At 40.8% G+C, this 12,681-nt stretch overlaps 1 protein-coding gene across 3 annotated transcripts in view; it reads left to right on the forward strand.

The window, feature by feature from the left end:
- FLT1 (fms related receptor tyrosine kinase 1) overlaps positions 1-12,681 on the forward strand; it is a 179,673-nt gene that overhangs the window by 55,164 nt on the left and 111,828 nt on the right. For all 3 annotated transcript variants that reach the window (XM_037799877.1, XM_037799879.1, XM_037799878.1), the window contains 5 exons: positions 1,961-2,085; positions 5,703-5,865; positions 5,969-6,105; positions 9,369-9,543; positions 10,474-10,591. In XM_037799877.1, coding sequence (XP_037655805.1) covers positions 1,961-2,085; positions 5,703-5,865; positions 5,969-6,105; positions 9,369-9,543; positions 10,474-10,591 — 718 coding nt within the window. The remainder of the gene's footprint in view (positions 1-1,960; positions 2,086-5,702; positions 5,866-5,968; positions 6,106-9,368; positions 9,544-10,473; positions 10,592-12,681) is intronic.

A 12,681-nucleotide genomic window follows, 5' to 3' on the forward strand; every position in this document is an offset into this window, starting at 1 on the left:
CTTTCCATTGAACTTTCCTAACAAATGCAACTGTATTAACTGTGTTCTTTAATGTCTCATCCTATTATATAGGACAAAACAAAAGTAAATCAATTGCAAAATTTAGTTTTCCTCAAGTAAAAGTGGACGGTGCTTTATAATTTCAGTTTTAACCTCAATCACTGAAAATGCTTGTATGAAATAATACACGGTTATTCCAAAAACTCTGGAAAATGCAGAAGAGGGTAAATAAAGTAACAATGGCCCATCAAGCCTCCACCCATAGATATCATTGTGAACATTTCACGTCTGCATATCCAGTCTTTCTGCTGTGCTGCTATATGAATACATATTTATACTTCTGTATTGTTAGCATCATGAGTATAATTTATGATTTTCGTATAACCTACCTCTCTCTATATATAAGTTCAGATCTCTCATAATAATAAACAGAAAATTAATAGGGAACATGTCTAACAGGTGAGCACCAGCTGTCTGTGGGCAGTGCCCCGAGGGTGAATGCTGGGGCCCTGGTGGGAACCCTGTGAGACGGCTCTGACAGGCGAGGGCCAGAGAGGGAAGTGACTTGCCCAGGGTCCCGAGGCTAGGAAGGGGCAGAGCTGGGATTCAAACCCGGGGCATGAAGGGTGTGCCCTTCCCCTCCTGGCTGCGTCGGCGCCCTCTGTCTCCGAGACTCATGGGGATCCCGCCCCGAAGCCTGCCCCCCCCCCACCCCAACCCCTTCTCAGAGTTTCTCTGACCCTCTACAGGGCACCGTGGCAATCACGTTCCCCACTGAACGTGTGAAAATCCACTCTCCCCTGCACCGAGGGGTATGGGAGAAAGAGCCCCGATGGGGGCTCAGAAGAACCCGGCTGCCAGGCACGGCTCTGCCCACATCGAGTTGCATGAGCCCAGACAGCTGTCCTCGCCCGCTGGCCTGTCTCCTCCTCTGTACAGTGACAGGGTTTGGTCACCACCTTCATTCATTGCCATCAGTCAGTACCCGCCACATGGGGCTGTGATCAGTTTCTTCTCCTCTACCAACTCATCATCCTCACCAGAGAGGGAAACGACCGGTTAGAGTCCAGTGTCTAGCGCCGTGCGTGTCGTGTTGGGAGAATGCTGGGGTGTCAGCAGGACCCCTAAGATGGGGCTGGGGCAGGGAAGGGTGCAAGCAGGAAGGGGCCTGCAGGGCTTCACAGCGGAGGTTCCCGGTGGAGCCACAGGGGCCAAGCGCTCCCATCCCCAGCCAGCCGTGGCCCTGCCATGCTTTTTAAGGGCAGGATTTCAGTGATCATTAAAGGCTTCTCCAGACCTCCTTGTGCACTTGTACACACTTTGGTCTCAGTACATAAGTAGTGCATACCAAAGCCACAGACCTAACATGTATGTGACAAAAATGCAGCATCCAGCCCTGCTTCTCCAACCGCTCCCTCTCCTGCAAGTTGCTCAGACCAGCTCACTCATGAGTAGTCTGCCAGGAAATGTCTAGAACACCTTGAAGTCCTGCTTCTATCATCAACACTACTGCATGACCTCTAACTCTCTTCCAAGACCTTCTGTGCCGTTGCACCCACCTTCTTTGGTTCCTTAGAGTGGCTCTGGAGGGCACCCCCTGAGGCAGTTAGCATCGCTGCTAAGAGGTTGCCATGGAAGGTTCTCCTTTCTCTCTCACTGCAACTTTCTGGCTTTCCCCCCACAGCGCTCTAAGACACCCCAATCACAATCCTGTATCAGGACAATCTGTTTCAAAGACCAAGAACTGAATAAGGAATGAGGTTTTACTAGAGAATCATTCTTTTTTTTTTCTGGGCAGAAACACAGAGGGCCAAAGAAAGAAAGAATGTGAATTCACAGATTACATTAAAGGGAAATCAGTGTAACCCCACAGCGCCCATTTTACCTCATCAGCTACCCTGTCTAGGTGTTCAGATGACAATCACTTAAATTTTTTTTTTTTCATTTTCTTCTCCTGCAGATCCAGAGAGCCCTTTTACAGAGATGCACAGTGAAATACCCAAAACTATATACATGACAGAAGGGAGCAAGGTTGTCATCCCCTGTCGGGCCACCTCACCCAACATCACTGTTACCTTAAAAAAGGTAAAATTGAGCAATGCTGGTTGCAGAATACTTTTACTGCAAAGGAGCTAATGAACTTTTAATCATTTTAAATCACTGGTGTAATTTTCTTACTGACATTGGGGTTTCTCAATGGATTTTTCTGAAATGCCCTTTTACTATCAGCTGTAAGCGCTATACTATACTACAGAGCTAGCAACTGTATAGTACAAGGGACTATAAAACCTAAGTTATACCCAGGCATGCATTCAAATAGAATAAAATGACAGTGTCTTAATGTCTTAAGCATAAATCCATTTGAGCAATAAAAGAACTAAAATCATGAAATTTTAAATTTATTGCCACAAGTCCAAATGTGTGCAAATGTGAGAAAAATAAATTCTGCTTACACAGATGGATAACTTGGCAGAGAGTGATTTATCCTAATTATTGCTAAAAATTCTCTAGGCATTTAAATGTTCGTGCTTAATACATATGGAGCCACCACCTTTGGTTTGAGTCGAGCAGTTCTTGGTGACGAAAGGCTTATTCCTGCTGGGTATCCAAACTTAGCCTCTTAGGCAAAAAAAGGGGGGAGGGGAGAAAGCCTTAAATAATATTTTTCTTCAAATTATTTTGTAAACTGTATGCGTGGGAAAGGAAAAAGATTTAAAGTAGAATCTAATAAAGATATAAACTAAAGTGTGACGATCCAGCTAATTAATCAACAATAAGAGTTAGGAGCATGCTAGGCCTAACAATCAGCTAAAAACTCCGGAAATGGAAAACACAGTAAATTCTTAAGAGCTTAGAACTTTCAGGCAACAAATCAAGGCTGCTCTACTGCAGCACCTCGCACTGTCTGTCACATCACTCAGGAAATGGGTGCTGCTGGTGGGAGAGTCAAGTTTGAAAAGTTAAATAATGAGTTTTGGTATCGCCCACTAACCCTGAATCCTGACACACGATGGAGCCAACTCCCTCTGCCCTCCCCTTGCATTTACTCTCCTAAGTCCTCAATTTGCTATAAGCCCTCAACAGAGTCTGTTGGAGACAGGTTTTGATGTCCCTTCCATCTGTGTGAGTCATGGCCAAGAAACAGAACATAACCATATGTCAGAGCTGAAAACACGAGAGGCAGCACCCAGTTGACCCCTCCATCGGAGATAGCAAGCCTGGGGTCCCAGGGTCTTCAGGGAGCTCCCAGATCATATGGGAACTGCTGTCCATTCTTCGCATTCGGTGCTCCTGCCCCTTGCCCACATTTCCAATGGTTTAGTTTGGGTAGGCTGAAGGGCACAGCTGTTAAGAGCATGTGCCACGTCCCCTGGATTCTTGCTGACCCGCCACTTACCTGCTGGGCAAACTAGCAGTTACCTCAGTTTCCCCATCACAGGGCTGCTGTGAAGCCAAATAAGGTGGTAGTTACAGGAAGCACTTAGCCTGGCCTGAATAATAAGTCTATTCAAGTGTTAGCTGTTGTTATTGTGTATTTAACAGCTTAATGCCCAGTGTGTGATTTATTGTCAAGTCATGTTTTCAACAGTCTGACATGACTTCTCTCGGTCTGAGATAATAATTGCTGTATGATTAACATGGAAAAACCCAATGGAGATCAGGAACCTCTCTTTTTCACACAAGCCCCTTCCTTTCTTGCCCTAGTGAAGATAGCTTTTCTGTGATAAGGCGCATTTCAGAATTCCCACATGGAAAAATTTCAGTAGGGAAAATGTTGATTCATTCTTTTCCTACCTCAGATCTACAGTGCATAATTATTTTTTTAAAAAGGGGGCGTGCAAAAGTCTAACAGGGATATTGGTTTGGCACATATATACATGGAAGTATTCGAAGCTATCACATGTTTATGCTGACTTGAAGTGAAGATTAGATCTTTCCCTTCCATTTCTTACAGTCGCTTTTCTTCTAGTTTGCCATCCCCGTCCCCCTCCTTTCCCGTCCCTGCTTTGGTGGAGTCATCGTCCGCTGGAGACATGTCCTCCCTGCCCAGAACTTTCTTCCCCGGACTGAAATCACCCTGCCGATTTGTCTGCCTTGTGATGACACATACAGCATAAGCTACACAGTCTTTTGCCGTTTTAGCTCATTTCAGCTAGCAATAAAGTTACTTACTTTGCCAATGCAACACTGCTCGTGGCAGTCATGGATGGATTTGACTAGGAGAAACACTTTAGGGGAAACTAATATATTTTTCAGTTATGCTGAGGAAGTCCATCAGCAAACCTGGTTTTCATGGACTTTTAAATCATCATACATTTCAATCCCAATTTTTAAATTTGTCTTACTTATTCCTCAGCAGTTCACATCAAATTAGAGAGAAGACTCTCTCCTCCCCGAATACAGAATATTCTTAAGTTTACGGGTAGAATCTGAAACTACTAAAACATGAAATGAATCCTTTAATTGCTTTCAGTTCTTCTTAAACAGGATGTAATGAATTGCAAAGCAATATAATTTTCTGGTGATGCATACAAATGCACAGCTGTGCCCTAGGAGAGAGGCACTGTTGGCTTTCAGAATAGCAATTTCTGCCACAGAAGCACAAATCTGTGTCAGCCTACGCAACAAGCTATGTAAACAAATGGCACAGGCTAGACAGGGAGAGGGATGTTGGGTGTACTTCCTATCAGGAGGCGGAGGAGGGTTGAAACTCTATGGCTGTTTGGTATTACCTTTATAATCTGTTGGGAGCAGGTAATTGGATCCCCCCACCCCTACCCCCCTTTTACCACTGGGGATACGTTCTGGGGGTAGTAGTCAACTGGCTCTGGAAATTGGGCCGGCAACCAGCCATCAGGAGAATTTGCTGGGGCTGCCCAAAGACCCTTCATTAAGTGTAACCTCAAAGTAGATTATTCATATTGTAATCTTTAAAAATTAGGTCCTTGATGGCAGAAGAAGGTGTTGGGGAGAATAAAATCATAGATATTTTTCTTCTACTTGGACTCACTGTGTTTTGGAATAATTCTAAGGATTTGCAAGCATTTCATTCTTGAGAAAGGCCTGGCCTCTGCCTCTCTTTGGGGCCATCTTCATTGTTAAGGGCTCGGGCTGCCGGAAGCTTCTGCTTTTGGAGGCAGAGTTGATACCCTGAGCCTTCTTTGTGATTTAGCCTCATTCTCAGGATGATAACTCAATGAGTGTCAAGTTAATTTTACGAATCTTGGGGGACCTGGAATTATTTATAGTACTTTTAAGGCAGCCACCTTTTTAGTAAATGAAAAATGGGAAGACAAGTGATGGCTTCTTTAAAGCTCCAGATGATGAAGACATATGAGGAGAATATAGCAGCCCCAATGGAAAAAAAAAATTAATTGATTTCTCTATTGAGTATCAGGCCAGTTTGTTACGAGGATTCCCAGAGGCCAGAGAGATCTGCGCTCCCACTGGAAATCCTGATATGACAACTAGGTTTCTCCTAAGTGGGTGCAGCTTGTTGCCAAGACTGACAGAAATCTCATCGTGTTAAATTTATATCTTGCTACATGCAAAGAAAATGAAAGAACCAACTACAACAAATTGAGTGTTTTACCTGCACTATTTTCATTTTAGATGCAATTCCTGCTTTCATCAACTATCAGCTAACCAGTCTTGCCACCATGCTAATATGATTTTGTTAAAGCATGTTTCTTCCATTTCAGTTTCCACTTGATACGCTCATCCCTGATGGAAAAAGAATCATCTGGGACAGTAGGAAAGGTTTTATAATATCAAATGCATCGTACAAAGAAATTGGGCTCCTGACCTGTGAAACAACTGTCAATGGACATCTGTATCAGACAAACTATCTAACATATCGACAAAGTAAGTGATGTTCCAGAAGTGTGCAACTCAGCCCAAAGGCTCTATGATTTATCTGCTTAATGAAACCTGGATGTAAAAGAAACTTTATTTCTTGTGCTTGCAGACAGTACCATCATAGACACCCAAATAAGCACGCCAAGCCCCGTCAAACTACTTAGAGGACAGACGCTCACTCTCAACTGCAGTGCCACCACTCCCCTGAACACGAGGGTTCAAATGACATGGAGTTACCCTGGTGAAGTGAGTTACCTGTTTTTCTATTTCTTCTATAGGACAGTATTTATTTTTAGAGAGTGGAATCCTCCTGGGTATTTGATATGGAAAAAAATCAGAATGTTTTGACTCCTACAGCAGTTTTAGTCATTAGAGAAGCTTTAGGTTTTGGTGCTTTTCTTGCCTTATGTTTCGAGAAATGTGATGTGCATAGATGTGGTCTTTTGATGTTGGGGGTTTTGTTTTGAAGTTGATAGGCTGCTATTTCTATTGCATGATTCTGGGTGGAAAAAGGGATTGTTTCATCCTTAGAAACTGTTCTCTAGGATTTAGAGGTGAGAGAGAAATTTATCAGTAAATTCCAGGCAGGGGCTGTCTTTTGTAACAACAACAAAAAAGTTTAGGGGAAGCTGTCTTTGTGAGTGCCTTCATTTAAGAAACTGGCACTCAGGCACCTGATCGAAGCACGTTTGGAAAAGATACCACAACCCAGCAATCCAATATTCCCTTTGCTAAGTGTCAAGAGCAATTCATCCTTCAGAAAAATGAGAAGAATGAAGACCAAGTTGGTTTCCTTATTCAAATTGCACATCCTGGCAAACAACAGTTATTTAAACATTTATGGATGGGGAATCTAGCATCAGTTGTTAAGAAAATATTGACAGTAGCTCCAGCCCCCATTTTTTTGCATGTCAGTATGATTTATCTGGCACATCCTGAGAATAATCATTCGTTATATCATTCAGATTACCCAATCACCAAGTTAACTTGTGATTAAACTATGTATGAAAGTTTAATGCATTAGCCCCAAGCTATTGTTGTTTTATCAACATTTCTTTCTGTGGAAAAAGAAAAACTTAACCACAGAAAGGTATAATAAGTGCCCTATAGTGACACTTTAAGGACTTACCAGTCATAAGCTATTTTCTAAAAAGTGGTATTGTCTCAATTAAATAAAAATGCTATGACTTGTCGCAGTATTTTCCTGATTATGAGAGAAATCAAATATTCTCAATAAATGCCAAGACAGAAGAAAATTTTATCCTGTTAAGTAAGAGTATTGATAAAACTCTTGATTTATCTATTACTCTGTTAAAAATATTAAAGCTATTGAATTCCAATAATACTCTAAAATGTTGCTGTCCAAAAGAACTTTCAGTGATGGAAATATTCTACATCTGTGCTGTCTGACATAGTAGCCATCACCGCACGTGGCTGTTGGGCGCTTGAAATGTGGCGAGTGCAACTGAGGAAGTGAATTTTACTTAATTTACTTTGAATAGCCACGTATTGTTGGTGACTGCAGCACTGGACAGAGCAATTCCAAAACCACAGTCAGGTCTTTTCCCAGATATGTTACTGGAGGCTGGAGGGCAGGAAAGCAGTTCTCAAAGGGAGGAGGGATACTTCCATAAAGAGAGTTCCAGAAAGTCCCTCAGCCTGTTATTTTAGGGGGCTGGTTGTCTAATTTTTGGTGGCAGTGACTGACGTTTTCTCTGATTAGTACTGAAAATGGCCTGAGCCTTTGCCTGTTTCAACAGGACAATAAAAGGGCAGGTGGATAGACATTTATTAAATAAGGCACAGAGGAGAGCTAAGCCCAGGACCCAAAGATCAGCTCTGGACAGCTTCCAAAGTCTTTTTTTCCATAACATATTGTATGTATTAAATGTAATGCTAGAAAGAAAGAAAGGAAGGAAGGAAGGAAGGGAGGGAGGGAGGGAGAAAGGAATAATTAAAGAGGGTAACCTTGATTCTGGACAAAGGCAGTGAATTCTCTCCCCAGTGGCCCAAATGACCAATTCCTGAGGCACTGGGGTTTTGAGGAGAGAAAGAGTTTTATTGCTAGGCATGAAGCAGGAGATCAGAGGGCTTATCAGCCCAAAATCTGTCTCCCCAAACTGCAATAATTCTGATAGTTTTATAGTATCAAAAGATGAGCAGATTTTAGAGTAATGAGCACAGTGGCCCCAGATGATGTAATTAGAGGTGATCTAATTATTGAGCATTAGCAGACTGATCACATGCTTAGTCACAGAATGTGTGTAAGAAAATGGCGGCCTTAATATGATGATAGCCGTGATTTTTAGTATTTAATGAGGTATAGGTGACATATGGATTAAAGTCTAAGCTACTGAGCATGTCAGATGGGCCCATTTTGGTTAGATCCAGCTTCATTTATCAAGATAACTTTGGACTTGGGGTGGGTTAGTCCTGGGCTGAACCAAGAACCCTCACTACTAACATTTGGGGCTGTCTTTAGTGATCATTAAGACTCTAAAGTCAAAAAACAGGATAAATGGGTACAAGTGAAGGTTGGTCACAAGGTTTTACAATCACAAGGGCACAAGATAAAGGCTATATAATCATTATCAGAGATCAAGGCAAGTGGATTACAGTTCAGGTTTCAGGTATTCCCCTCTGTCTACTCTAATATACCAGAAAGTAAAAAGGAATATCTGTAGAATGATTCAGTCACCATAATCAGCCCTTAAATCCTAACTGCTCGGTTACAAGGTGACCTCTTGTTCTCAAACCCTGAGCAGATCGCGGTGGCCAGTTCAGACCACTGAGCCTCCAGGTCTTCTCTTGATCTTCCCTGGGTTACATATGGGATGACCCCCACCCCGACCCCAGGTGTTGGGCTAACTTGTTAATGGCTTTGTGTGTTCCCAGATCCATTTACTCAGATTTAGCAGAAATTGGCAAGCATTGCCCAAATAATGAAATGATGATACTAGGATTATTGCACCTTAGGGTGTAGCCAGGACTCATTATTTTTTACTTCATTTCTAAAAGGGAAGCAAAAGGAACCTCATGTGGTGATTTATTAAAAGAAGCAGTGTCAGAAAACCAGCTACTAATTTTTTTTGTAGCTTGCAAAAATTAATTGCCTATGCTTGCATGTGGTGTTTACACCTAGGGATGGGTCCCTGTTTAGGGGTGTGTGGTAAAGACACTAGATTGGGTCTCAGAAGGGCTGAGTTCAGGCCCGTGATCCTGCTGATCTCATGAGGTGGTTATGAGAAACAATCGAGCTGACGTATGTGAAAGCCCATTTGAAGATTATGGAGTGCTAAATAAGTGCGATGATAATGCATATCTTAAACACATCTAGACAGAGATGGAGTTCCCAATCATCTTGTGCCAGGTGGGGTCTGATGTGCTTCTTAGCCAAAAAAAAAAAAGGGGGTTGTTGGAATATTGATTTTGGTGATATGTGAGAAATGCTATACCTTTAAGTATAACCAATGACTCTTCTACATTTAAGTTATACATTTTCTTCCCAGGCAAATCAGAGAGCTTCTATAAGGCGACGAATTGACCAAAGCAATTCCCTTGTCAATGTATTCTACAGTTTTCTAATTATTAACAAGGTGCAGAACAAAGACAAAGGACTCTACACCTGTCACGTGAAGAGTGGATCAGCACTTGCATCCGTTAACACCTCAGTTCATATTTATGGTAAGCAGGAGTTCAGAGTTGCCAATGAGCACTATATTTTCCAATCGCTAGGCAATTTATGGGTTCCATAAAACACGTAAATCTTCTTTTGGCCAAGTCGCTTTCTCATGAATGAATACAATTTTGCCATGGTCCCCTTCCTTTAAATTTAATATTTTTGAATTAGAGAATCTTTTCTTTACAAGTTTATTGTGGTCAGTAATTCAGTTAGATCATATTATAATTTTGTTTATAAAACTCTTTAGTGTATCATGTAAACAAAACAGAAGAAGATGATCAGTTTTACCTTGTTATCTGGGGAAAATGTCCCAGGTACAATTATGAACTTGAGAGGTAAAAAGATGGTGTAATAAATTTAGATGATTACTCAGAATTGATGCTATTTCATTTCTGGTTTTACTCTCATAGAATCCAAATATTGTTTATCTCAATACACAACTTCTGTAAAGAAAATATTTATACCCCTTTAGAATCCTTAAAAACCTTACTTTTTTTCCATTGTTGGTAACAATTCCATCGAGTTCCTTTTATTTCTTTTTGGCTTTCTCAAGTTAATCTTTGATATCAAATTAGTTGTTACAGGATACTCAGAGAAACTTTCTCCCAACTTATTCACCTTTGTCAGGAGATTTTGAGAAATTGCTTCCCACTTATCTGTCATTGTGATATAGAGATGTAAGGTTTTTACTTTCTGTTATCCTACCACTGTTTTTGTCTGTTGAGACTTGCAACCATTTGATTTGAAAATATTTCACCAATTTGCATGCTCTTGCCTTATTTTATTCATTGATCGACATTTGAGCGCATCGAAGTTTCCATCATAATTCAGCTCTATTTATTCATTTGTTGCATCCTCCCTAAATAAGGCAGTGAGGATTTGTTTTTAAATGTAAATATATTCTTTCTAACGTATTGCTTCTCCTTCCAAAGATAAAGCATTCATCAATGTGAAACATCGAAAACAGCAGGTGCTTGAAACTGTGGCTGGCAAGCGGTCTTACCGGCTTTCCATGAAAGTGAAGGCATTTCCCTCTCCAGAAGTCGTATGGTAGGGCCATAATTATTCTTATACCAATCTAAGATATGCTTTGTAAGGAGGAAGAGACAAGAATCCAATGACTTGACTTCCTGAAAAAAATATCAAGATAAATTTTCCCAGACAGCACTAGAGAACTAAGCACTGTACTGATTTCTGGGCGGGGGGTGGGGTGGAGGAGGGGAAATAAGAAGAAAACCATTTAATCGGATGGAGCAAGGGGTTAGGTTTTCTTGGGTTTTCATTTCTGCACCTCTAAGCCTTCCTATGATGTCAACACTCCTTGAATGGAATGTGTTGGGCAATGATTAGGAAGCATCTTGAATGTGTAACATGCTCTATTAACTCTGAAGAAGTGGACTCTTGTAATGAGGATGCTGAAAATAATTCTTTTATATACAGCTGGGGTGAAGGTTCCAGTCTCGTTTCAAATTTAAGCAAACATAAATAGAGATAGATCTGTTCAGATGCAGGATGAACGAATCTACTTGACAAAGTTTGTTTGGGCTTGAAGGTTACATATTCAGAAACTCCTTAAGCAGTTTTTTTGTTGTTGTTGTTGTTGTTTTTTTTTTTAATACTAGTAAAACACCTTGATGTAAAACAATGTAATCTGTTTATAATCTGCAGTCATTTTGTTAAATCATTTTTAAATGCTAATATCTTTGGCGCAAGTCATTACATTTTTAACAAAGAGCATATAGTACAAAACTGATTAAGAAAACAATCCATACACCATAGAAGTGGTGCTATTTTAGAATCTCTTCAGCCAGAGCTTATTTTGCTTTCAATATCCTATTAGTGTACTGTTTAATTGTTTTCAGTTTCCTCAAATGGTTGATGGAGAATGAAAGAGAAAATTAAACTTCGTGCTATGCCCCTTCATACCATCTTAGTAGAAAAGGGATTTTTTTTTTTTGTCTCATGATACCTAAAAAGTTTAATAGTAACCTTCCTATGAGTGTACATTATTCCTTAATAGGAATTTAATCCCTCTAGGCGGTACAGTCTCTCTTTCAGTGCTTCAGAGTATCCTATCTATTAAACAGGGCTGATTTCTTCAGTAACTAAGTAGCAGGGACCTAAAAATAATGTCAATACATCTTTAAAAATGCTAAAGTGGTTATGGGGAATAATGATCCCAAGATATTTGTAATCACAGACTAGAAGCATAATCATTTTACCTGCTTCAGAACTGAGCCCCAGTGGCCCGAGGAATTTGCTTGCAGGACTATGTGATACATGCCCAATTATGAACTAATACCATTCCCAATGTTATACCTTGACATAGAGCTTAATAAACTCCTACCAGATTAAAAAAAAAAGATCATTTAAAGAACTGTGCATTTTAATAAAATCATAGCATTTTAAAGGTGAGGGATCTTTGAGATCTTGGGGAAACTGAACCTCAAACAGGTTAAGTCACAGGTGTAGCCGCAAACAGTTGGTGGCAGAGCCAGCTTAAGAATCAAGTTCTCCTGACTGTGTATGCAAGCAGATGTGATATTGAGGCATTGGTTTTATATTTAAATTAAAAAATTTTTTTTTAATAGTTTATGCTTTCTGTTTGTGAGTTTTGTGCTTTCCTCAGGGGAAAAATCTTGATAATCTTGATTTCACTATAACTTATGAAAGGGACAACTGGTGTGACCATTTATGTAACTAAATAGAATGCCACATGAGACCACAATAGGAAGGTCTATTTTTATTTTTATCTGGAGAAGTGATCTCGTTGATCTGACTTACAATGGCCCTTGTATTGCTGATAGAGCCTCATGGAAAACTCTGGAAAACATCTTGGGTGGGATCAGAGATGAGGCCTCTGGGTTAACACTTAGGCACGATGGTGGCCTGTGTTCCAGTGGATACATTAAGCCGTCGTTTTCTGTCTTCCCTCGGCTTATTCCTTCCTCTTCGCCAATAAGTCCGAAGTTGTCCCCAGTCTGAAAGTCTTCCTTGCCTGTGCTGAAAATTCGGTGCCTACATTTTTTAAATCAGTGTGGAGGATCAGAGGCTCCAAATTTAGCAACTCAAGCTCACAAACGAATTTAAATGGCAGTGTCTTGGAGGTTGCATGAAATGACTTATTGAACCTGCTCTTA

The sequence above is a fragment of the Choloepus didactylus genome, chromosome 12 (assembly GCF_015220235.1).
Source record: "Choloepus didactylus isolate mChoDid1 chromosome 12, mChoDid1.pri, whole genome shotgun sequence".
Taxonomy (NCBI): domain Eukaryota; kingdom Metazoa; phylum Chordata; class Mammalia; order Pilosa; family Megalonychidae; genus Choloepus; species Choloepus didactylus.